Raw genomic sequence first — 27,930 nt, 5'->3', positions numbered from 1 at the left:
AGCCAGAGGAGAAAGAAGACGGGTCTTCCCTTTCGAGGCTGACCTCAAAGGAGAAGAATCCCTCTTAGACTTCCTCCTACGCTTACCAGACCTCACTCACTGAGAGGACGACCACTCCCGACACACACTACAAGGAGACTCCTTCATGCACGAGTGACCTCGCCACGAAGGACAAAGACCGTGAGGATCAGTCTCCTCGGAGGACAAGAAGGTGCAGCATTGGTGCCCTTCCAAACTAGCATGGTTAATCCTCACAAGCAATCATACCTGAAAAAAAAAGCCATAGAAATTAGTTCCAGCCAGTTAAGGTTAATGGGAGAGTGAGCCACGTCAACACTCTACCGAGTCGAATTAAAAAATGACAAGTCACCAGTGCTGGTGGAAATGGGGGGGGGTATACACACACCTCCGCTAACTAGCAGTGGGTAGTTAAACCCTGTTTAACTTTGAGTTATGACTAGCTTTTAGCTTCGCAAAAATAATAATGCTATATTAAAAACCGGAAGTTTTCTATATTGTGCTGGGACAAACTATTCTTAAATGAACCACCTTACTTTTGAAAAAAAGTTCAACAATGTCAACAAATAAGACCACGTTGGCCATTTACAGAATTCTCCAGATAACTGTTGAGTCTCCTACATACATTTAATTTGTTAATATCTAAAATCAAGGTAAATGAGTTGGCCTCAGGTTAGTATTATTTGGAAGAAAATTATTCAGGTGTGTTTGAAATAAATGTATAGATACAATGTGTTTGAATAAGGTACTAAAACCTATTGCTGCATATTTTTTGTAAATGTCCTTCATAATATTGTACTGTATATCCTTTCCTGTGATTGGAATTTTATCAATGCAATCAACATTATTTTGCTATGATGACCAATTAACTTTGTTGCTTTCATATATCATTATACAGGAGTTACTTTTACCTAAGGTTACTTATGAGATTACTGTATACAGTACTATACATAAAATAAGATCAGAAAGTACACCGTTAGCGATACATTCAGTTCTCATACATTTTTTTTACTTCAAGCCCAGTGTAATTAAGTCTCATACATTGTTATTCTTCAAGCCCATTGTAATTAAGTCTCATACATTATTTTTACTCCAAGCCCAGCGTAATTAATTCTCAAACATTATTTTTACTTCAAGCCCAGTGCAATTAAGTCTCATACATTATTTTTACTTTAAGCCCAGTGTAATTAACACGCTGACTGCGATGTGCTCCACATATGGTTCACAGAGGACTCTCTGAATGAGCGATGTGTACCCTATGTGGTACACATGCTAAGAATTATATATTTTTTTGAAGTATCAAAATTTTATCAAAATGGGCTTTTTTTTACCAAAATATTATTGTAATATATTGGAAATTAATTAAAATAAACTAGAACATTAACTAAACACTTTATTCATTACTGAAAATAATCTTCACATGCTAACAAAAGGGGCATTTTTTTTTAATTCTTTCTTTCTTTCAGTAAAAAAAAAAATAGAAAACATTATCATTAGAGCAATAAAAATGCTATCCTTTTAACCCTAGATTATATTTATATAAATTCAATAGAAAAATAAATCAGTTTGGTAAACATTTTACTTCTGAAAAAAAAGTGTCCTTTTCTTGGTGAAAAAATATCCATGTATGATGAAGGAAATCATGTAGTATTTAGAGTACAAGTATAAAATCAAAATTTTTTCTGTTTTGCTTCTACATAAGAAAAACCAATAAAATACACAAATTTATATTCTTCAAACTGAATGTTTCAAGTTGAAACAAATGAGACAAAGGAAAGGTTTACCCTCACAATTCTCACATTATGTGTTTACTCTTCATGCTTTCTTTTGAGCTACAGAACTTCCTTTATTTTGTGACAGTATCTCATAACAGGAACGACAAAGCCTTCTTGTCTTGGCTTTGGGGCCAGTAGCTTCAGTCAGGGAATGTTTTCTGTATGCATATGTACGCTTTTGCGTAAATACAGTGTGTATATATATAATATAAAGGAATAAGTAGAACTGACAGAGAAAGTAATACTTACATACATACACATACATACATACATACATACATACATACACACACACATATATATATATATATATATATATATATATATATATATATATATATATAAATATATATATATATAATATATATATATATATATATATATATATATATATGCATACATACATACAGTAAATATACATACATACATATGGTACTAAAAGGAAGGCAAGAATTCAAATATTCTCTGGGATGTTAATTTTTCATCATATTGGGACAATGGGTAATTTGAATATCAGTCTGTATATGCAAGTGTGTGTGTATATATATATATATATATATATATATATATATATATATATATATATATATATATATATATATATATATATATATATATATATATATATATATATATATATATATATATATATATATATAAACAACCCATTTTGTGTGTGTATGTGTGTCATTCCTTTTTCTGTTACTTCCTTTATCTAATTTTCTAATATTTTATATCATAATATATTCTCTTATACAGACATATGGAAGAGTTCTTTTCCACATTTTATTCCTCTCTCGCATAATTGTGAATATATGTATGTATATACGTGGATAGACAGGTACAAAAAGATGGGCTACCGTATACAGATGGACAGATATATATGAATAACTGAAGAAGACCTAAATAATTTACTTGTATGTAAATACTTTTATCTATCCAAAATATAAATTTATATTGACAAAAATACAGCCTGTATATATGTTTCCTAACGTGTGTGTCTGTAACATGTATGTACATCTTATATGTATTATATTCAAGTGTATGTTTATATATATTCCTATATACACATGTGTACTACAAATTTTATGTGCACATATGAAAACATACAAAGGTGTTATATATATGTGTATGTCACACTGAGTATGAGCCACGTCTGGTACATGTTGCATACGGTAATTCCCTAGACTAGTCTGAGCGATATGCACCATAACAACATCCAAAGTGTGACCATATTCGGCACACAACGCCCAGCAGAACTATCTCTAATCGTTCTGGGCGACTTGAGCCATATATGACCACATCTATTATGTCCATATTAGGTACACAACGCCTGTAATGAAGACTTTTGTCATGTCAGGCGAAGTGTACCACATAAAGTCACGCTTTTTACACTGGCTGAGCACTCGGCTTACCTTACGGACACACCATAACAATTCTCACGTCAATAGCTAGCTGGTTACTGATTTTAATTGGGGTTAAAGATAACGCCCCTTGGGCCGTTTCACAGCATTGCCAATCGTGGTCAACGTGTTAAGTTAACATGTACATACTGTAGACAATTTACATTTCTATGTACTAAAATTACGTTTCTTAATCTTCATGAAATTAAGGTAACTTTTGAGTGCAGTATTAGGCTCCAAAAACATCAATAATCAATAATAGTGAAAACAAAATTTAATCAGCTAACGTTAATTACACACTGCATTACAATACTGATGTTATGTACATCATGAGCACTAAATGTCAGACCAAATACAGTACACAACTACACTGAGTAACTTACCTGCCGCTGATGGATAACTTCCTGAGTACCATTTTTAATCATACTTTTTAACTGGTGAAAATAGCTAACCCGATCCTGAGGTAGCTCAGCAGTTGATATTTTACGACTAGACAGAGAAACTTCATACCCATCATCTTCACTTAGTCTACGACATGATACGCTCATATATCGGGACTTGGAATCAACCTGTTAGAATATAGAAAGTGACTTGAAATAAATTCATAAAAAAATGAAAATCCAAATGCTACATAAGAATCCTTCAAATTCATCAACTACAATGCAGTGCTACATGAAATGTAATTAGTCAAAAGGCATGACATAAATGAAGTCCAATCCATTTTTCTAAAACTATACATGTCACCAAGACAAAACCATGAAATCCTGACCCTAAAAGATGAAAATAAATAAAAATAAAATCTTTAGAAACTGATTCAAATTCTCAAAAAAAATTAGTCACAAACTTTCAATGTACTACGTAAATTTCCTAACCATACAAACCTCAGTCCTTTGATAAAAGTACCTTTGATAAAAGTATGAGTTCAGCAAAGCTGGAACAGCTCCTTAAGCTTTTAATGAGGCAAACATAGTTGTCTATCGGACAGCGGATAGGTTCCACTCACTCGACAGGTGGAGCAACCCTCAATTTGCATTTTGGGAATATCAAATTCCAGGTCAAGGCAAAGTATACAAATGTACAGTAACAAACCGGAGGTCAAACAGGTAGCCGAGTAGGCTGATCCTGGAACCGGTTTCAATGTCAGTAGATTCCAGGATCGAGAACAATGTGCCTCCGTGTCTGATGTCTGAGCCTTTCATCGGGTCTGTTGTCAGTGCTGCAATGACTGAATTAATGGACAGTGGAGAAGGACCATCTCCTCTGCTAGGATGTGGAGAAGAGTGGTGCCTTCCATCCACGCAGTGTGGTCAGTAACGGCATGAGCAGGAAATTCCAATGCTTCTTGTTGAGGAAAATTTTCTGGTACAAGCCTGTCCAGGAATGAAATAGTGCTCAGGTAGCAGTAGTAGCATGTACCAACACTATTATGCAATGCGGGAAGGTTTTCAGCACGCACTGCTTCTCGCTTTCCCAAAGAGAGAGAGAACAACAACATCCATGAAGAGGAAGGAGACAGCATATGTGTAGCGGTAGCAGTGTGTGCCGTTGCTATTTCCCGAGTGAAGATTCCCGGCTCACACCACTTCTGACCCTCCCAAAGAGAGAGAAAATGAGCGACCAGGAAGGGGAGAGAAAAGCCGAGCGGATTATTCATACAGTTGGTGCATGTGCTCATTCTCATTAGAAACTGAGCACAAGTAGCTGGTGGGAGATCACCTGTACCACTTACCAATATGTCTACTCCAGGAAAGGAACATTCTCAATATGTATCAACACAACTAATGAAAAAAACTAGAATATACAAGGAACACCTCCCTAAGTGGGAACATTTTTGGTAATACACTGTCTCTCCCCTCAAAGCGAAACGGTAGGAGTGACGCATACTCGACTCATGGACTTCTCTGATGTCATATTCTCGCTTCCTCAACAAATCCTGTCTTGCCAGGAGAGAACACAATCAGAATGGTCCTGTCAAGACAAAATATAAAGGTAAAAAGCACAGGAAAAAATCAGCGGTAGTGATGGCAAGACCTCGTATTCCATACAAGCCATGAGAATGATCATCGATTCCTCTTCCATCGGTATTGTATGTGGGAAAAGCTGGAACAAAACATAACAGAAGTTCTATGACCTGAAAGTCACTGAAGAACAGGTACAAAGTGTCCAACAAGTGCGGTGAGTACCTGATTTGCAACTGAAACAAATTCAGAAAAGGAAACATTCCTGATATATCACCTCTCGATTGTCCCTCATTCAGATGAGCCCTTGTCACCTAGCTGAGTGAGAAGAGAGTACTGATCATGTAATAACTGGTCCCACTGAGACTGCTCAAGGTGACGGAGCATTTGTACATTGTAGGCAATCTAAAATGTTACATGTGAACCCTTTCTGTTTAGTGGTGATCATATTCGTGATTGATCTTGCATGTAACTTTTGCGAGCATGGATAAATGGATTATTGTGTTTGTAAAGTTCATGCACATGAAAAAATTGTGTTTGTGGAGCTTTGTATGTGAACAATCTTATACATGGATGATCGTGAGCATGGACAATCATGTTTGTAAAGTCCATGTGTGTGAAAGATTATAGTCATGGACAATCATGCAATGGGATGGTTGTGTCCATGAAGCTTGTGTGCATTTATGAATGTTTGTGAAGATTGTGCACAAGGATGATCGTAACCAAGGCGCTAAACCATGGTTGTTGTCCAATGAAAGCGCTGTCTGTGAGATCCCCTAAAAAGAAAGAGGAAGAACACTGCAAGAGAGTTTTGGTTACCGAAGCTGACGAAATGGGTAGCTGTAACCTGACCTCCTTCATTTCTGCGGACTCTTCACGAGGTGCAGGGAGCTTGGGAATATTGAACTCCTGCTGCTTGCCCTTTTCCCCATTCCCCGGTGAGCATGATATTCTGCGCTTACGAGGAGGGGAATGCGGCGATGGCAAACTATGGAGAGAAGCCTTAACCTTACTAGAAGGAGCCAAAGTCCGAGGAGATGAAGATCTGACTCTTTGTCTACTTCTCGCCTTAAGCTGTTGCTCTGAACGCTAATGAACGGGGGTGGATGTCGTTGACGTTGTTCTGATGTCACATGCTCGCGTGAAGAGGGCTAACGTTTGGCTGGTCACTTTGGAGAAAGAGATGAAGGATGAAGAGCCAGAGGCTGATGGGTTGGTGATCGGCGAGTTGGTGAGCTGGCTAACGGCGCCTGGTCGGAGATCGACGAGATGGAGAACGGTGCCTGGAAGGTCGGTGGCGAGTCGAAACCTTACTCTCCTTGGAAGCGGAGTGACGAGTCGTCGGCGTAGGTCAAGCATGACGACAGGAAACCACAGGTTTCTGGGGAACTGGTGAAGACTAATATACCAGTACGTCAGCTATCAGGGACCGACGACCAGGAGATCGATGAGATGTCAATCGGCGAATCGGCGACCAGCAAAGCAAGCAGGTAATTGTTTTCAGCAAGCGATCAGTGAGTGTGTGTTTATTTATATATATATATATATATATATATATATATATATATATATATATATATATATATATATATATATATATATATATATATATATATATATACAGTAGGGTCCCGAATTATGCGAGAATTTGGTCGATGAAAGGCCTCGTGTAATTGGAAATTCGTATATTTCGAAACACATCATGGCGGCAAACAGCAACCTACCCGTCAATTTTTTTTTCACTCCATTTCTAGCTTTCTAGCTATATATATACTGTATATACACTGTGTGTGTGTATGTATGTATGTATGTATGTATGTATGTATGTATGTATATATTATATATATAAAACATATATATAAAACATATATATATATATATATATATATATATATATATATATATATATATATATATATATATATATATATATACTGTAGCTTTTATCTTAACAATACTGTAAGAAATCCTTCTTATAGATTTTTTTATAAAATACTGTACAAAATTTCTTTTATGGATAAATAAAACAATAAAAAGTAGTTAAAGTTTTGATAATTTTCTATGACTGTAGTATTTACTACTGTACTATGCATAGCTTACTGTTTTCAGTATTTTCCGAATGATGTAGAATTATTTCCTATAGATACAAAAAACAAAAAAGGGTTTTCAAGGTTTGATACAGTATCTAGCAATAGTTAAAAATTACAGTATAGTACTGTATATCCATGATGACACTCCCACACGCAAACACGGCCACTAGGCGCAAGTGTGCACTAGGCTGCTGTACGATAATCTACCGTAATTTTCTGCCAGAAAACATCTAAGCGTCCCCCCTGGACCAGGTTGCCGCTAACGTACCGTCACGCTTTTTTTGCCCTGAGCGGTCATTTCACTAATGATAATTTTTCAAAGTTAATATCATTTCTTTATGCTTATAATTCGTAATTATAGTTAAAAGTAGGGATATTAATCAAATGGTTGAGTAAAAAAAACAATACTACTATTATTTCATTTCAAACGGCTACATAATACTGAATATTCTAATGGGTTCTTTTTATCTTCAATCGTAAATCTTACGCCTGGATAAGCAACAAAAGGAAAGGGATAAGTCTCCCCCCCCTTCTCTCTCTCTCTCTCTCTCTCTCTCTCTCTCTCTCTCTCTCTCTCTCTCTCTCTCTCTCTCTCTCTCTCTCTCTCTCTCTCTCTCTCTCTTCATATCGTTTCCTGTATAGTTTTCAAATATGTTCGTCATACATTTGTACATTATTTATCGACTTTATTCTCTCTCTCTCTCTCTCTCTCTCTCTCTCTCTCTCTCTCTCTCTCTCTCTCTCTCTCTCTCGGCGTTTCCTTTCCCTTTATAGTTTTGTGAAATTTCGTTGTCCAGTCATTCGGTAATGAGAAGTCATTTTCGCTTTCGGCATCGAAAGAAAACTTTGTTTCTTCAATATACTCATCACTGGAGGATTCAGAACTAGTGCTCTCATTATCAAACAGGTTATCATTATCAAATTCCTCAACAAGAATATCATTTATTTCATCTAAAGAAATAACCTTCCTCATTAGACCGTTCATTACAAAAGGAACAACAAATAACCACTTATGCATGAACGCCCGAGCGCAATGATAGGAAACCAGTTTTCCAACATCAAGCTACCTTCAGAAAAATAGTTGCCAGACATCATATAAGTTTCTATTCACAGTCCCCATATGCTGAGAGTGTTGCCAAGTGGTGATCCTATACTTACTATACGAGTAAACGTAACATCACGAGACTGATGGCTTGTAAAATGCAATTAAAGTCATGAACGGAATACACAGTTGAAGGCGGTACCGAGTAGATCGTGGTGAACGGTTTATCACGTGGGTGACGCTTAACAGGTTAAAAAAACATTTTATATAGTTCGGTATTTTCTCTATCCATCCTCTCCCAGAAAACCTTCAAATGTGAATTATCGGAATGTGTGCAGATCTTGACAGTGCGATAACTAGTTAGCGACTGAGAATAAAAAAAATAAAAAGCCCGATTGACGATGCTGATGAAGAGGATATCGAATACCGATTTTTCCCTAATTGATTTTTTCTACGCTCTGTCTAATCCAATGTACAGTACATTCTTATGTAAAGGGCGAACCCCAACATTTCTTGATGCTGCTACACTTTAATTATAGATATTTTACCACCTATTTATAATCTTTATTTATAATAACATCTTTAGTAAAAGCTCTTCAATATCACTTTCAGTAGTAAATGCGTTTATGATCGACGATGAAACGTAAAAGAAAACGTTTTCCTTTTAAGGAGGCGATTTTTTAGGAAAAAAAAAACACGAAACAAAATTGCTCATATTTCATTTATTTTGATTTTCTAAGGATAAATAAAACAACATTAATTATAACATTATTATTACATAGTACCTGGTAAGATATCTTTTGCCGCAAAAGTTAACCTATAGACAGATGTTAAAATTGGTTAGCGAGTTCGGTATGATCGGCGATGGAACGTACTAAACAAAGTAATGGGTTTGGTTGTAGTGACATGTTTGGCAGTAGCATGATATAAAATAGTCTTTATTTAATTTAATTTTTGGTTTCAAAAGTACTATATAAAAGAATTTCAAACAATTTAGATGAAACGGAGCACAACGCACTACTACTGGATGATAGCGGTAGTCTTGCACACGAAAGCAACAAAGGTGTTCCCATGACGATGCTGTTCTGTTGATTTTTTTATTGGAAACTTTTCAATATTTCAAATGGCACTGTTGATTTTGATGGTTATTAATTTAAAGTTTAATGAATAAGGATTTTTCACCATAATCACAACGTAAGTATAAAAATTAATTAGTACAAATATGGAATATTATACATATCCCCCCCCCCGATACAATCAAGAAAACAATAGATTTCCTACGCTTCGCGGTGCTTGACTCGCGGATTTAGAATGCTCCTCGCAGATACAGGAAATTTAATTTTTAAAAACTATCGATAGCGTAATTAGAACACGTGTAATTCGGGACCCTACTGTGTGTATATATATATATATATATATATATATATATATATATATATATATATATATATATATATATATATATATATATATATATATATATATATATAGTGTGTGTGTGTTTATATATATTGCATGGTTCAAAAATAACAAAAATAAAAAATTTCTATTTATTTTCAGCAATACAGTATTAAAATGATACAAAAATGAAATAAAATGAAATATTTTCACCAACATGTTAATGCATTTCATAGTTATATGCCAAACCACGTAAGTATTCCAGTTGTTCCCGTGAATCAAACTGCTGTACTATAGTTAAAATGCGTTCATCAGTCTTAATGTATTTTAAGCGTTTTCGAGCAGAAGGATGCCCAGCCATTAATTGTTCATAATAAGAATCGCGTCCTTTCTGAATTCTCTTTATGCCATCGATGAATTTCCATATAACTGGGTGGTTCATTCCAAGTTCTGCATAGATTTTCCTGTGCGTAGCTTCAGCATGATTGTTTGTCCTGTTCTCACCTAATATCGTTCGACTATACATATTCCACATTTGCGTAGGGAAAAGTGGTGAACGTCAGCCATTTCCCCTCCTCAGAGGTCTTCCTACATAATTATCTTCGACCCAGTTCATTAACGGCTGGAGTTCATCAGGTAAATATTGTGCCAAAGCATCGATGTAAACATCCATGTGAGAAATAGGTACAAAAGATAAAGCAACGATCATTTTGGCTTTTACTGAGAAGTCAGGGTCATTATTATACAAATGTTGGAGCCCAAGTTGTTTCAGGTGCTTATGAATATTATGTGCAAAATGGAAGAAGCAGCCTTTCAACTCCACATCCGGAAAACGTTCTGTCATTGCAGAAAAAGCTGCTTGTTCATAATCACAATAAATGCCCTTTGGTTGCAACTCTGCAGACATCTCGGTTATCATTCGAAACATTTTCACGTATGTTGTTCGACGCTTATTAGGTAATAGGGCGTATAGTATAGGGAGAACTCCTTCATGCTTTCTTGCCATAATTACGTAATCCTGTGCAAATAACGGAGGAGACATTTTAAACGTGCCATCGGCGTACCACACATCAGAATCACGTAAAATATTTACCCAGGTCTTTCTACCAAATATTAAAATTCTGTCATGTTCATCTCTGCTATCTCCAAGCAAAGAGTCTTCAAATTGACCACCGTGCGTAAGGTAGAGTTTGTACTCGTCCGGTATTACTAATTCACTTAAACTGAGAGGGTTTGCAAGCGCAGAATATATTTGATTTCGCTTTCGTCGTACAATTTTTTCATGGCATCTGAAATGGGCAATGCTGCCAGAGCAGCTTGAGAGCTATTTTCAATGCAAACATTAACAACTGATGACGGCACTTCAAAAGTTTCCTCTGCTTTACGTTTTACGCTTGTTTTAATTTCAGCAACTTCCACATTTACTGCCGACACACCGTGTGAATGTCCATTTACTTCTTTCACTACTTCCTGGTTCTTAGTATGAATACGCCCTTTACACTCATTTTTTGATTCACACCTCCAAAACTTGAGAGAAGGATCGTTTTTGCTACATTTGTCAAACACATACATATATCCGTTGTGTGAAAATCTTGGCTTGCCTCTATTACTTAGGATTTTTTCGGCCATTTAAGGTATGGGCTGTACAAGAAACTAAAGAAAAGCGTTTTCCAATATAAAAAGACTTGAATATCGTAACAACTAGTTTACTATTACAATTCTCAAATCAGACAAGCCTTTGGTGTAATGAGATGATCACTAAATGAGACACAAATTTGCAGATGGTCCTTAAATTTGTTTCTTGGTGCCAAAACAGCTCATCGCCAAAACAATGAGTGCCAAACTGTTTATCGCCAAAATGGCGGCGCCAAATCGTCCTGTTCCGCCGGGCAGGTTCGCATGACTGGCAGGCAAGGACACTCACACACACAAACACAAACACAGTCTGATAGAGAAAGCACAAAAAGATTAATGGTAGTCCAAAAAGATCGGATGAAGAGCGGTAGCAACCGTTCATCATCCGAGCCAAAAGTAAAAGTGGGGTATAACTAGAGGGATGTGTAGTTAACACTCGCTAATTTTCTAATGGCTCGTCCTTTCAGCTTCGCCGAAAGTATTACATACATAAATAGCGTAGGTTTGTATTCCAGTTACGGAACCAAATCTAATTGGCTACCTGCCAGTTTTGCTGAAAGAATATCCATGCAAAATAATGTAAGGTTTGTCAGTTTGGTGAACAACTGTACTTTTGGCATCTACCATCTCTTTAGCTATACCCGTCATAGACTTTCTGCTTCTCTATAATGTAACAATCATATTCCTAATCAGTGATAAGAGATTTCTCAGGCATTTCTAATCATTTACAAAAACATGGCATATCAAAATTAAGAGAAAAGGTAAGAATGAATATGCCGACATCCATATACTCACCGTTGTATGTTGAGACAAGAATTCCTGTCTCCCAGATATACTGCAGTGCCAGAAGTACAATGTGATGAAGAAACAGCTAGTTTCTTCTTAAAATTAATAAACATTTAATTCATCTTTCATCGACAAATGAGGTTATTTTCTAAGTTTTTATGAAATGACTGTAATTGGCTTGACTCAATGACTGTGTACTGATGTTGTGGGGGTTGTGGCAAGGGAAAGGGGTAAAATTTATGGAAGTTGGCATAGATGCATGGAAATTTATAAATTGAATCATGCTCAGTCCATCAGGGTGATGTGTAAATTATATAACTTTAGTATTTCATCTTTACTAAAAGTTTAAGGTTACGATTATTTACCAAATGTGAAGAAAGAGTACTAAGCAATGGAATAGAAAATAAATGCATGGGAAATAAAGACAGAAAGAAAAAGCTTGAATATTGTATTATTAAATAGGATTATTCACTTATCTGTACAGTACTTGTAAATTTTCATAACACCTGCGTACATATAACAGTGGATGATGGGGAGATTACGGTATCTTTTCAAAAAATGTTTGATGTGGATTTTTCAATCTCATTGAAAAAAAAAATTTCCAGTCACATGGAAAAGTTTTATAATTCTCGCTTTTTGCATCTAAAAAACTTCATAAGTCATGCTGCTAAGTAAGCATACGCTGAAGAACAGTTTATCAAAGTAAATTAGACTTTTGATTCAGTGCTGAATGAATTTCTAGCCTGATAAAAACGTATAAATTTATAATTTTTTCAAGAACTAACTTTAACAGCTGGTGAGAGTGGTGGCAGGCTTTCAGATCGGTCATCCAATTCTCCCGAAACGCCAAGTGTCGATAAACGCTGTGTAATTGTAGTGGGCTCAATTTGTTTCACCTTCCACTCCCTGTCCTGACTTCTTTGACGATCCTTTGAACGCTTCTGCTCTTTGTACTGCTGGCGAGTTCTCTCTGGAGCTGAGAAATCCAAACCAAATGCATCAAAGCCTAATCAATTCTATACTATTGAATAAATAGTTTTCAAAATGATATAAAAGTTTGCACAAGTATGTGTAACAATATTAGCCACAAACTTAATATAGTATAGTATGAACAAACAGCACAACTATAGTGAATTTTTGTAGCAAGGGAGATTTTGCATCGACTCGCAAGGGTGTCCTTTTAGCTTGTTAAAGTTTCCTATAGCTTGTTAAAGTTTCCTAATGTCTGATTGGTCGGAAGTATTTTTGTCCGAATACCATCATTGTTTTCAAATAAATTACCAAGCAATGTAAACAAACTTATTTACCAACTCAAATTTCTCCCTCAGATACAGGTTTTGTCAATAAATAATGTTAATGAATAAATATATTATAGAGTACTGTGATGGTAATTTAATAACAACACCCGCCGAAGTCAATGACAGGAGCTTGTTTTTGGATGCAGGCTACATAAATGTAACTTTTCACATATTTTAGTACATATTGGGATAAATTACACTAAGCTTAAGAAAAACATTAACTTTCTTTGAATACCAGAATTATCTAAAAACATGGAATTAATAAAACTTGCTATTGGTGAAAACTGCGGGGAGGTAAAAGGAGCATTTTACTGTCAAACACCAAAGAGGAGATGGTATTGGAAGGGAGAAGCAGAGATATTGTGGTTGTAACTCGGCGGTGAACTTATAAATTTGTTTAACTGTGATTTTTAAGAAATTTATGCAACACTTACAGTATCCTCAAACAGAAAATATTTCTATTAGTAAAATCTAAACCTCTACAAAAAAGATAGCAAACCCTTTCCATACGGACTTACATCATAGGCCTATGGTGTAAGTCCGTATAGAAAGAGATACGAGAGACGTCACCTGAGATATCGGAACACATATCCATGTTTGTATGTACAGTACATCACTGATTAATTTAGCTTGTGTATAAGTTACATATTTTACACAATATGCAAGAATCTAAACCTTTACAAAAAACTAGCAAACCCTTTCTATACGGACTTACATCATAGGCCTGTGATGCAAGTCCGTATAGAAAGAGTTTGCTATTTTTTTTCGTAAAAGTTTACATTTTATTAATAGCAATTTTTTTGGCTTGAGGATACTGTAGTCTTGCATAAATTGAATAAAAATCACATTTAAACAAATTTATACTTTCACTGCTAAGTTACAACCACAGTAACTCTCATTCTCCCTTCCAATGCCATCTCCTCTTTGGTGTTTGACAGTAGAATGCTTCTTTTACCTCCCAGCAATTTTCACCAATCGCAAGTTTTATTAATGCCACGATTTTAGTAAATTTTGTTTATCAAAAAAAGTTTATAATATATTTTTCTATGTTTTAGTGTAATTCATCCCATTTTGTGCTAAACATGTGAAGTTACAAATTTATGCAGCCTGTATCCGAAAACAAGCTCCTGTTGTTGACTTCAGCGGGTGTTATTATTAAATTTAAGGTTACCATCAAAATACTTTATAATACTGTATATCTATTCATTACCATTATTTATTGAGACAACTTATATCTGAGGGAGAAATTTAGGTTAGCAAATAATTTTCTTTCATATTACTTGGTAATTATTTGAAAACAATGATGGTTTCAGGACAAAAATACTTCCGACAAATCAGCTATCAGGAAACTTTTCGAACTAAATGGGCACCCCTGCGAGTTGGAGCAAATCTGCCCCACTAAAAAAAATTAATTAGAGTTCCAATTACTGAAAAGGTAACTGCATACAACTACTCCTGCAGCAACAATCCAAAAGTTATTACAGTATACTGTAAATTAAAAAATAAAATTCAGGTTCACATCCTAATATAAAACATCACACTTTCTGAACTCCTTGCTTTAGTTCTAAACTTCACAAACCTATATTGCATTTGTACAACTAATTGCGAGATGTAATTTTGTCTCAATGCAGTGTATGCATGTCTTATTGGCAAACTTGAATTGCTTATCAATTGGTGCAGTCAGTGGTACAAGCTTAATCAAAATCAAGGTGAAATATGTTTTACCAATTAGTCAGATCAAACATGCACACTGAATCAGCCCCAATACCCTAAAAAGCCTCCGAGAATGTGTTATACAGTATGAAATTTACCTTTGAAAAAAAAATACAGCATAAACTGTAATATCCGACTTTCCTCACGTTCCAAGAAATTATCCTAAATAGAGAACCCCTCTAACTGTAGGACAAGGAAAATCAATCATCCAAAAACAAAGAGTAGAAAAAAAATTACCAACAAACAACTTAACCAATATGCAAGAACAAATACAATAATCCCTCAGCTATTGCAGGTACAGTATTCCCTTCTCTAGTCTTGGGTAATGCCATAGCCTCTGTACCATGATCTTCCACTATCATGGGGTAGAGTTCTCTATCTTGAGGGTACATTCGGGCACACTATTTAATCTTATTTCTCTTCCTCTTGTTCATTTCAATTTTTTATAGCTTATATATGGAAGATTTACCGGTATTTTATATTTCCTTTTAATTGCTCATTACTTCTCTTGTAGAGTTTATTCCCTTGTTTCCTTTCCTCACTCGGCTATTTCTTCCTGTTGGAGCCCTTGGGCTTATAGCATCCTGCTTTTCCAACTAGGGTTGTAGCTTAACTAGTGATGATAATAATAATAATATTAATAATATTAATAATAATAATAATAATAATAATAATATAATAATAATAATAACAGCCGCAATATACATTATTTTTATTTTATTTTTATCATCATCCCTACGACTATTGACGCAAATGGCCACAGTTATATTTCATCAGTCGTCCCTATCTTGAGCTTTTAAATAAATGCTTCTCCGTTCATCATCTACTTCACACTTCATAGTCCTCAGCCATGTAGGACTGGGTCTTCCAACTCTTCTCATGCCTTGTGGAGCCATCTCCTTTTACTTTTCACCATGATCTCGTCCACATATGGCACTTGAGTAATCTCTCTTAAACTTTTACTTCTAATCCTGTCCTGCCATTCAACTCCCAGTATTCTCCAGAGGGCTTTGTTCTCAAATCTATGGACTCTGTTGGATATTGTTTCATTGTCATGTCACAACTCATGTCCATACAGTAACACTGATCTCACTTAATTGATATATAGCCTGATTTTTATATGCAATTTCAAGCAATTTAATTTCGTTATTTTACTTAAACTATCCATTGTTTGCTTTGCTTTTTTCAATCTTTCATTTAACTCCCATTCAAAAAACCCTGTAATACAAATCATAGTTCCTAAATATTCAAATGATTCCACCTCATTAATCCTTTCTCCTTTTAATGATATTTCACATTCCATTCTCATCATTTGTCTTTCTTCTATTTATCTTGAGCTCAACCTCATCAGATATTTCATGCATTCTGGCAAACAAGCTTGCAAGTTCTGTGGTGTTCTGCTAATAAGGACAGCATCATTTCATTTTTATAATTTATCAATTTTTTATTATCTATTTACAAGATCAAAAAATAACTATTTTCAACAAGATTATCAATATATGAAAAATATAAAACTTATCTGCCCTTCGAAACCAGCAATATAAAGATGTGGATTTACTCGATATATTTATTAAACCGCGATGTATTGAGGGAACAATAAGTAAACAGCGATATGGCAAGGAATTTCCGTAGTTAATAAAAACATGGCATTCACTATCGAAGAAGGATTCATAGCTCAGTAATACAATATAATACTGAACAGGAAAGGCAATTTCTACAAATATTATAGGTAGTTATTGGGCAAATAGGGAACAAAAGACCTTGATGATAACCAAAACCTCCTAGCGGGGGCAAACCGATAACCTTAAGATAATGGCTGTCATTATGTCAGACTAGGGCCTTTTAAGCAACATTTTTTCAACAACCAAACTTTCATCATACACATCTAATAGTATGTCAACCATTAATAACTTGGGAGATGATTATCACTTAACAGAAAAAAAATGTAAAAAAACAACTCCTTTATACTGCAGCCTTTCCCTTTTTAATTAATTCAATAAGAAGTAGGCTACAGTACAGAACCACTAATAATACAGTATAACACACATCCTCCTACATACAAGACAAAAAACAGTCAATGTAAATAATGAGTGACACCTGTGCCAAACCTCCAGAGGGGAAAATACCAATACAGTATACATTGTACTAATAATGATTGAAACCTCATTCCTATAAGCTTGTGCCAACAAAACACGAATAGTGTAGTACACACACACACACACACAAACAAAAAATATTAAAGTGCCAATCAATTCAAGCATACAACTTGTCTTTATCACATTAATAATACATTGATACAAATGTAATACATGTACTGCAATGCCAAAGTTGAATTAATTGTATAAAAGGCACAAGCTGGGAAATAACCAGCAGGGAATACTGCAGTTAGCATGCAGACACCAAAGAACATCATCAGATTAAAAAATCACATCCTTTAGACTTTCATTCCATAAACTTCAAAATATAACATTCTTATCAACTCGGTGAACTCATTCAGTGATAAAAATAAAACGAACCACGATAAACAAGAATTAATAAAGTATAACAGTATAACTTCAGGATAATATTTTTACAAATAAAGCATGAAGAGCAGAATAATGACTACCCACACTAAGCAAAGTACTGGCCTCAGCTTCATTCATTAACTACCAACAATACAGTACTCACTCAACAGCAAATTCCTTAATTTAAATGGCCTACTACTACAACTGTGGCATATCAAGTACATTTAAAATCTATGATGTGTTTAATATACAGGAACCCATACAGGAATGTATTTGCAAATAAATGTCTATATACTGCCTAAACTCCTTACAGTAGTTTCTATGAAAACCTTTACTTATTTTTTACAACAGCATAAAAATTTCACATTTCATATTAACAAAGAAAAAACAAAATTATAAGGGTATTGGTCAAACGCAAAATTGAGTTCAGTATTTTAAAACTACATACTTCAAATAGATTGAATCTATCATATTACAAAACTTTCCGACTTACAATTGCACATGCTAACAGATCCTCGTAACAGAACTGAAAGAAAATAAAACTAATTCAAATAAAAAGCACTAGAAGTGATGCAAGTAAATTCTTGTAAAAGAAATCTAGGATCAGTGCTTAGCTATATTGAAAAAAAAAAGAAAAAAAAAAAAAGACAAGAAATGCATGACAACATATTCTTTGAAAGACAGTAATGAGTTCTACTAATAACTTTCTTTGGCTAAACGATAGTTTTCAAAGTAAAAATAGAAAAATACACCTATCGTCCTGAAAAAACTTTTGTATATTTGTATAACAAAAACACCTTTACTGACATACCTTTTTCACAAACAATGTTAATGATATCAATGTCTTAACACATTCTCTAAGAAAATCAGCGCGCAATATATGATCAGTAACTCCGACCTTATTTCGTTTCAACGTATCCTTAATACTGAATTGAAGGGCATATTTTCTTCACTCGGGCAAATACTAAGAGATAATTCTTCTTATTTCATTTCAACGTATCCTTAATACTGAATTGAAGGGCATATTTTCTTCACTCGGGCAAATACTAAGAGATAATTCTTATTTCGTTTCAACGTATCCTTAATACTGAATTGAAGGGCATATTTTCTTCACTCGGGCAAATACTAAGAGATAATTCTTATTTCGTTTCAACGTATCCTTAATACTGAATTGAAGGGCATATTTTCTTCACTCGCGCAAATACTAAGAGATAATTCTTCTAATTCATAATAATAATTTAAATACTTTAAATAGTGCATTTCGACTTTTTTACTCGACTCAAAAAATCTCCAAAGTATTGAAAGCAGCTAAGTTGCTTATTAAAAATTAAGCAATTCCATTTTTTTCCATTTCTGGATACTGTACTTCAATACATCATTCACTACAATTTTAAATAATTTGCAGGCAATAATGAAGCAATAATGACCATAAATCAATGCATGAGTGGCCCTGAACTGATAAAGTAGTACAGTAAATGCAACTATTACAGAGTAATGATTACATAATCCCCATAATATGACAAATTCGTCGATAATTTGTATTTTTCCTAACTATACAAACCTTAGCTATTTACATAGGGTAATTACTTCGGCGTAGCTGAAAAGACGAGCCATTAGAATTTTAACGAGGGTTTACTACCCCACCGCTAGTTAGCGGGGGGGTAGGGAGGGGTAGCTTGCTACCCCCCCCTCCCCCTCACGAGTGAATGTTTCACTTTGCTTAGAGGTAGGACTTCAAGGGGGACAGGGCTGGCGGGCAAATTTGTGTATATAGCTAAGGTTTGTATAGTTAGGAAAAATACAAATTATCTACGAATTTGTCATTTGTTCCATAACTGAAATACAAACCACGCTATTTACATAAGGTGACTCAACCCTTAGGATGGGCGGTAAGTCCCTGCTATACTGGCTTTTGGCTTTGCCAGGGGACTCAATATTTGAGTGTGTAAGTACTCAAGAAATAAGGAGTCCCTGCGCCTCGCTAGCATTGCTGTGAAACTGCTGCGGCCTACATAAGCTGTGTGTGAAGGTGAAGGGCGTGACTCGTCCTAGGAAGTTGACCTAGAGTTCTTCAGATGGAATTCTAGGCTAGGACTCTCCCAATACCACCTGGTCAGTGTATGGGGACATGACAGTATTACTCTTAATACTAGGAACACAAGGAAGCATGGTTTACCTGCAGTGGTTTGAGGTCAGCTATGCAGAGAACCCAGGATGCTGCTTTCTCCAGGGAAGGAGAGGATGAAGAAAAGAATAAGGGCCAGACAAATCTTTTCATTCATGCAGACTAAGACCGGGTAACAATGCCCTCAACCCTCTGCTACCTATCCATTAAGGAGCCGAGGTTAGACCAGCTATTGTGCAGCCATCACAGGGCCGATAGAGAACGTATCAAGCCTCCTGTGTGTCACGTCTTGCAGGTAGTGGGCTGTGAAGGTCATCTGACACTTCCACACCCCTGCTTGTAGAACCTGCGTCACTGAGAAGATCTTCTTGAAGGTCAGGGACGTCGCTGCACCCCTTGCATCATGCGCTCTAAGGCGACATGACGGAGGAGGGTCAGGATTCAGGGACAGATGGATCACCCTACGAATCCATGCGGAGATGGTATTCTTGGTGACCCTCCTCTTGTTCTCCCAGTGCTCACAAACAAAGCTTGCACTTGGGGACGAATGCAGCCGTTCTTTGAGATATAACCTCAGACTCCTTACTGGACACAGTAGGAGATGGTCTGGGTCATCTGTTACAGAACGAAGACTCGAAATCCAGAAAGAGTCGAATCAAGGATCCGGCACTCTCGGATTCTGTGTCTTAGCCACAAACTCAGAGACGAATACGAACGTTACCTCCCCTCATCCCCTTGCATGGGCGATGTCATACGAGAGACCATGAAGTTCACTGACTCACTTGGCCGAGGCCAAAGCTAGTAGGAACACCGCCTTCGAGTTAGGTGTCGATTTGAAGCCTGGTGACATGGTTTGTAGGGAGGCCTCCTAAGAGGCCTGAGAATTCGAACCATGTGCTCTGGAGGAGATCTCCCTTCTGACTGAGGGCAGGTAAGATCGTATCTTCGTATGAGTAGGGAAAGTATCAGCGAGGAAGGAATGTACGCTCCTTTGAGCCTGAAGGCTAGCCTTAAGGCTGAGCGATAGCCTTTCATTGCCGAGACTGAAAGGCGCATTCTTTCCGCAAATAAACGAAGAACTCCACTCTTGCTGGAACAGTGGTATCGAGTGGAGAGATACCCCTTCACAATTACAACCACAAAAAAAACTAGCCACTTTGCCTGGTACAGTAGGCCCCTGTGGATGACCTGCGCAGGTGTCCAGACATCCCGTTTGCAACTTGTTGCGACAATCCTCTCTTAGTGAGGAGATGCTGGATAGTCTCTAGGCGTTAAGTCAAAGCGAAGCTACGGCTTTGTGGGAGATGTTGGCATGTGGTTGTTTGCTTGTGTCGCAGAGGGGGTTCTCCCGGAAGTTCCGTTAGGAGTTGCGGAAGGTCCGGAAACCATTCAGCGAGATGCCATAGCGTAGCTATAAAAGGTCATCGAGCGATTGACCGATATTCTGGTCTTGTTGAGCACCCTCCTCATCAGACAGAACGGGGAAAAAGCGCACACGTTGGTACTGTCCACCGTTGTTGGAAGGCATCTTGCCAGAGTGCTTTGGGATCAGGGACTGGGGGCAATACAGCGGGAGCTTGAAGTTCAGCGCTGTAGCAAACCGATCCACAGTCGGGTAACCCCACAAAGTCAGGACTTTGTTGGCCACTGGATGATCCAAGGACCACTCGGTACTCATTATCTGAGATGCTCTGCTCCGACTGTCGGTGAACACATTCCCTTTGTCTGGAATGAAACGAGTCAATAGAGGGATCGAGTGGGCTTCGGTCTATCTCAGTATCTCTACTGAGAGATAGGATAGCCGCTTTGAAAAGGTACCTCCTTGCTTGTTGATGTAAGCCACTACTGTGGTGTTGTCGCTCATCACACCACAGAGTGATCCGCTAGATCTTTGTTGGCACTGTTGAAGGGCCAGGAAGAGCAGCTTTCATCTCTAGCAGATTTATAAGGAGGCACTTTTCCGATTCTGACCACAGGCCTGAGGCCCTGTGGTACAGAACGTGGTCTCCAGCCCCCCCCCCCCCCCCCCTGGGGTGTCCGAAAACAGCCTCCAATCTAGGGGAAGGAACAATGAGATCTATTCTTTAACGTAGGATGCCCAGAGACCCCAGCCAGATGTCAAGCCACGAAGTTGCCTGCATGGCACACTTCGCTACCTTCTCCTGGCTTAGGATCTCAGTAGTAGAATAGGACACGTGCCAGTTGGAGAGTCTCTCTAGAGGGACTCCCCCATTGAGTTCTTCCACAGAGTGGTGAACCAGAAGACCCAAACAAGTCTCCTCTAGGATCTCGAAATACCTCCTCTGATGGACTCGAGGAGGAGGGAGGAGCTTGTTACCGGCGCTGGATCTGTTGGAGGAGGCGAGCTAAGAGAACTGGCCTTCGACCTTGTCTCTGGCACTCTTTATTTCTTGTGACCAGGGCAAAGCTGCATTGGCCCTAGAGGATTTCTGGGTGTCATGGACTCTGGAAACCCATTGAGGTTCCTCATGAGGGTCAGAACTTGCCAGAACGCATATTCTGATTGTTGGTGTTCTCCTCCTGAAGGACTAGCAGCAAAGTCTCTCGTCCCCAGTGGCTCTTCCTGGGGGAATTCGTGGACATTCTGCGAAGGTATAGCTGGCTCCTGTCTGATCCTTGCCGAAGACTTAGGAACAGTCTTCGAGTCCGGTTCCCTCCTGGGAGGGATACAGGACTCCAGTAACGATGGATGCAGGCTCTTCTCCACCCCTATGTGAGAAGACCTCTCAGGAAGAGGCGGAGTTTCCCCCATTGGTGTGATGGGGGAACGGACCGGCTCGTCCGACTCCCCATAGGATGGGTAATCCTCATCCGCAAGGGAGGGGGAGAAAGTCTGGGGGGAAGAAGGAGCCTTGCGCAAGGACTTGCGAGGAGACAGTTTAGCCCTCGGAGAAGACACCACGGAGGGGACTCTCTTCCTCTTCAGGGGGGAGGAAGCTGCCCCTGATATCTGACCCAGGTCAGCGAGCACAGGCTTCATAGCCTGCATAAGAGCTCTGACTATGGTCCCAAACCAGGGCTGCTGGATGACAGTTGCACTGTCAGACACTCCCTCTGGAGGGAAGGGGATCGTTCGAACCCTTGGAGGAGTTGACAAACGAGGGTTCGCCTGAAACGAAGCTGAAACAAAAGGGTCCTTAGACCTGTCCGGAAACCTCCCCTCCTCCGGCGAGAGCGCTGTTCTGTGCTTGCGGGGAGGGGAACGAGACGATGACCTGTCCGCCTGAAGCCCTGTAAAATTTCATGCGTGATCGCACTGGCGATTGGGGCGCAGATCACGCTGGTGGTCGCGCGATGAGCCCTGGCCTGGGTCGCGCGCGAAAGGATTGTGTACAGCAGGAATTTCGCGCTCACGCGCGGGCGTGCGAGATTGATGGTGCGGGCGTGCGAGATTGATGGTGCGGGCGTGCGAGATTGATGGCGCGGGTGCGCGTAGGAGATGGAGAGGGCCTGCGGCGCGCAGGAGCTGGAACATGAGGTGGGGTTGAAGGCTGGATGGGCGCGATCAATTGATCGCGTGTGCGCAGCAACCTGATGCAAAACTGTTGGGCGCGAGTGCGCAGTAGCGGGGGGACACGTGTCTGGAAAGACTGGGCGAGGGCGCGATTGCGCAGCCTCGTGATAGCGCGTTGGAGCGTAGGTGAGCGCTACGCAGTCTGCACAGGCATCTTACCCTGAGGAGATCGTGGGTGCGCTGGGCACGCAGTAGATCGTGGGCGCGCATCAGGGTGCGGGCGCACAGGTGTGCGCTGCTGCGATGGGCTTAAAGTTGAAATGCTCACGCGCGCGCGGGAAACCATTGGTGCCCGCGCGCGGACGATCGTCGGCGCTTACGCGCGTATGAAGATCGTCAGCGCTTGCGCGCGAAAGAAGATCGTCGGCGCTTGCGCGCATAAGAAGATCGTCAGCGCTAGCGCGCACGCGCTTGTGCGCTAGGTTGAAGGATCAGCTGACAGGTCGATCAGGAACTGGGATGTGTCCCTAAAAGGGAGGGCATCCCCTGAAGAGGACCAAGGCAGGTCTGCTTCAGAGCACAGAGCTGACGATCAACATTGTAAGTACTGCTTGATACTCCGAGGAGTGGTCTCTATGAGAGACCTCTCCCGCGAACGGGAGAGTGCCCTTTGTAGAAGAGACTTGGAGACACCGCAGGCTGAACCACTGGTGAGCACCTGTGCGCTACCTCAGGAAACTCCAACGATGTGCGCCGCAACAGGATTCGGGCGCGCAGGTGTGCGCTGTTGAGTTGGGCGCGCATCACGCGCAACTGGAAGCGCGCGTACAGGATTGCGCAGCCTGGATGGAGAGTCCAGGGGTGCGTTTGAGTGACCGTGCGCTAACTTAGGCACCTCCTGGACTGCGCGCTGAATTGTAGAAGCGCGCTGGCGCGTAGGTGAGCGTGTGTACGCTGTAACAGGAACTGCGCGCGATGGGCGCGCTTCGCGCTCAACTCCAGAAGTGCGCTGAGGGTCTAGAGGCACCTGTGAGCGCCTGTGCGCTAACCTAGGTGCCTCTTGGAATGTGCGCGACATGACAGGAACAGGTGGGCGCTGGCATGCAGGTGAGCCCTGGCGCGATAAATCAGGAACTACTGGTGGGCGCTGGCGCGCAGTAGGTTGTGGGAGCGCAGGGGAACCCTGGCGCATAACAGGAACAGGTGCGCGCACGCGCGCAGGTGAGCACTGTGGCGCTAAGTCTGGAACAGCAGCAGTAGCATGATGGCGCGCAGGTTTAACCTGGCGCTTAAGGGTTTGAGGCGCAATTTTACGCTCAAGTCCCTTATGCCCCGAAGGGACCGGTGCCTGTGCAATGACAGGTTTAGTCGTGGGCGCCCACAGTGCGTCAGTAGCCAGGAACGGAGACGGCAGGTCAGCAGGTCTAGGAGAACAAGACCCCGAAGGATCAGAGTGACTAAGGGCACGAGAGACCAAAGGCCTAACGTAGCCTGAGTTGCGAGACCCAGAAGGGTCAGCCCAACGAGAAACCGAAGTTTCCCTGTCACTAAACGCCCGAAGTGTAGGAGTTACTAAAGTTACAAGAGCCCAAGGGTTCTGCGTATCTAATGTTATAAGACCCCGAAGAGTCAGCGTAACGAGAAACCGAAGTTTCCTAGTCACTAAACACCGAAGTGTTAGTGACTAAAGTTACGAGATCCCAAGGGATCATCGTAACTAAAGTTACGAGACCCCGAAGGGTCAGCGTAACGAGAAACCAAAGTTTCCCTGTCACTAAACACCGAAGTGTTAGTGACTGAACAGCAAGCTGGTATAATCAGGAACAATCCTTCGAAGAGGAGTCTCTATGAGTGGCCTCTCTCGCGAACGAGAGAGGTGAACACTTCGTAGAAGAGACTGGTGATGGTGCCCCTAAGGGCCGTAGGGTCAGCAAGCTGACCTATAAGGAGCAATCCTCCGAAGAGGAGCCCTTATGAGTGGCCTCCCTCGCGAACGAGAGAGGTCACAAGACTGATCTTGTAGCTGCTCAGCCCCTTGAGCATAGCTACAGAAGCGACATCTCAGCCTCAAGAGCATAGTCACATGAAGTTTCATGGGCCGGCCTTGCAACCGCTCAGCCCCTTGAGCATGGTTACAAGAGCGGTCGCTCAGCACCAAGAGCATAACCGCCTAAGGACCAGGAAAACCCATTCAGGAATATTAAGGTATGAGAAGTTCCCCCTCTGCAGGGGGAAGATCTCACACCTGGGAAGGGAACCTCCCTCGGAAGGGAAGTTACCTACCCCTGGAGGCGAACCCCCTTATCGTTCTAGGATGTACTGAAGAGCTGACAGTTGTCACGGGAGAACTTCTAAGAGAAGGGAACGCCCATGACGATGTCCTAGAGAGACGGCAGCGACAGCAGACTCCCCAGACATAAACAGGACAGCTCTGCTTCGTTGGCACACTTCAGTCAAACGAAGAAAACTGCATAGTTAACTGGGAAAATAGTTAAAAAATTATTTAACAGAAATTCCCCCGGGAGGAACTCCGAAGAGTAACCCCGAGGGAATAGCAAAACATAAGAATTAAAAATTAAGTATGCGCCCTCCTCCCCCACTGACATTCACGGGAGAAGGGGGAGAGCGGAGAACTTTAACAAAAAGCAGAATTATAACAATTAAGGGATTTTGACGAAGGAAAAATCTATTTCTGGGGAGAGACCTGTGGTGCCCAGTGAAAAGGGTCCTTCTTTACACTTTTCAGATATAAACCTTTCAAATATACCAGAGAAAGATAAAAGCATGGAATGCAGAGGTTACTACCCTCGCGCGAGCACCTTGTGGGTGTCGTGTATAAAGCAGGGGCGCGTGAAAGCCACTATTCACAGGCTGTCTTCCATTTAGCTAATTCCTTCGTCAAAGCGATGGGCCGATACAGAGGCACCAGCTACGCTACCAGAACCACGCCATTATGTAACTGATTTTTGAATGTTCACAAATAGTAAGAACCACTGACCCCCGAAGGGAAGTGTTCCCCAGAAGCTGAAAAGTTAAAAATACAATTAGATTTTATTAAAAATAATTGAGACAAATAAAACGGAATAGCAACTCAGCCCGCAATGGAAAAGAAGCTTCCGTAATAGTACGTAGTAGTAGTAGTAAGGGGTGAACGACCTCGAGTAGAGAGAGAGACCGTAATCAAACTAAACTCCCACATTCCCTTCGCTGAGGATCCAAGTTCCCTGTAGGAAAGGAGGAACAGCGAAGAAAACAGATGAATGAAGAAAGTCCAGCGATGACGATTCCCCACGGCGGCCGAAATATCGGAAGCCGAAGGAACGACCGAAGGACCAAGGGAGAGGCCGCACCCCATGAAGTGAAACCGTGGTGGCCTAGAACTACGCCGGTGTTTCACTCTCCGTTGTCGTACACTACACACACAGCACAAACACTGAAAAGGAAACTTACTATATTTCTATACCCAAATATATACATAAACACAAAGAATGTTTATATATATATATATTAAGTATAAGAAAAAGTAAGTAAAAGACAAAAGCATTAATGGCTGTCAAAGCGAGGGTGGGAGCAGACACGTCTGGCCATCACCCGAGCCAAAAGTAAAGTGAAGCATTCACTCGTGTGTGTGAGGGGAGGGGGGGGGGGGGTTTAGCAAGCTACCCCTCCCTACCCCCCGCTAACTAGCGGTGGGGTAGTAAACCCTCGTTAAAATTCTAATGGCTCGTCTTTTCAGCTATGCCGAAGTAATTACCCTATGTAAATAGCGTGGTTTGTATTTCAGTTACGGAACAAAATATTATTGTGGTGATAAGAAAAAAATATACTGTATATTCCTTGTTCAGCTATTGAATGCGATTCTTGGCTAGTTCACAATCTAAGTTTTAAAACACAAGTGACTGACTGAAACAATGCATCCCATACACTGTACAGTGTAGTTCATTATCAAAAATTAAATAAGACATGAAATGACATACCATTCTAAAGTTTGAGACCCTTCATTGCAATATGATTCAACCAAATTACGATGCAAGAACCAAGTAAAAACTTCAGCACATCTTATAGCTCTCATACTTGACCTAACAAACTCTTTAACCTCAGTTCATATAAAATCTCTTTACTTCTGCAAGGTGGTTAAGTTTATGGACCCGTTAAAAAATCTGTCAAGGTTGTGTTTTTTATTTGATTTATATGTCTTTGTTTGCGGTATCTAAGCAATGCTATTAAATTTCTTATTCCTGATCTAGATATTAATCTTTGGCACTGTCGTTCAATTAGTTCATTATACATATTGCATAAGATTTTTCATAACTCTGACCATCCTTTACATTCAGATCTCCCTGGACAATTTTATCCTGTTCATAATACTAGACAGGCAGTTAATTCTAATAGCCAGGCCTTCTCAATCATGAGGCTCAATACTACATAGTATTCTAGAAGTTTTATTCCAGCTGTGACCAAGTTGTGAAATGATCTTCCTAATCGGGTAGTTGAATCAGTAGAACTTTAAAAGTTCGAAGTTGCAGAAAATGTTTTTATGTTGGCCAGGCTAACAAGAGTCTTTTTATAGTTTATAAATGACATATCTGTTATGGCATTGTTAATAGTTAATATATGACATATCTGTTCAGACGTTACTGTTTTTAGAATGATTTATTGTTAATTTGTTCTCATCATTTATTTATTTCCTTATTTCCTTTCCTCACTGGG

The 27,930-nt window shown here is 39.5% G+C and overlaps 1 protein-coding gene across 1 annotated transcript in view; it reads right to left on the bottom strand.

Annotated features, from left to right (window-relative positions):
• Positions 1-27,930, bottom strand: part of LOC137624548 (mitogen-activated protein kinase kinase kinase 4-like) — a 242,614-nt gene that overhangs the window by 145,689 nt on the left and 68,995 nt on the right. Inside the window, 3 exon segments of the mRNA XM_068355436.1 lie at positions 3,580-3,765; positions 12,891-13,081; positions 18,114-18,146. Coding sequence (XP_068211537.1) covers positions 3,580-3,765; positions 12,891-13,081; positions 18,114-18,146 — 410 coding nt within the window.

The sequence above is a fragment of the Palaemon carinicauda genome, chromosome 31 (genome assembly GCF_036898095.1).
Source record: "Palaemon carinicauda isolate YSFRI2023 chromosome 31, ASM3689809v2, whole genome shotgun sequence".
NCBI lineage: Eukaryota > Metazoa > Arthropoda > Malacostraca > Decapoda > Palaemonidae > Palaemon > Palaemon carinicauda.
This window is presented reverse-complemented; position numbering and strand designations above follow the sequence as displayed.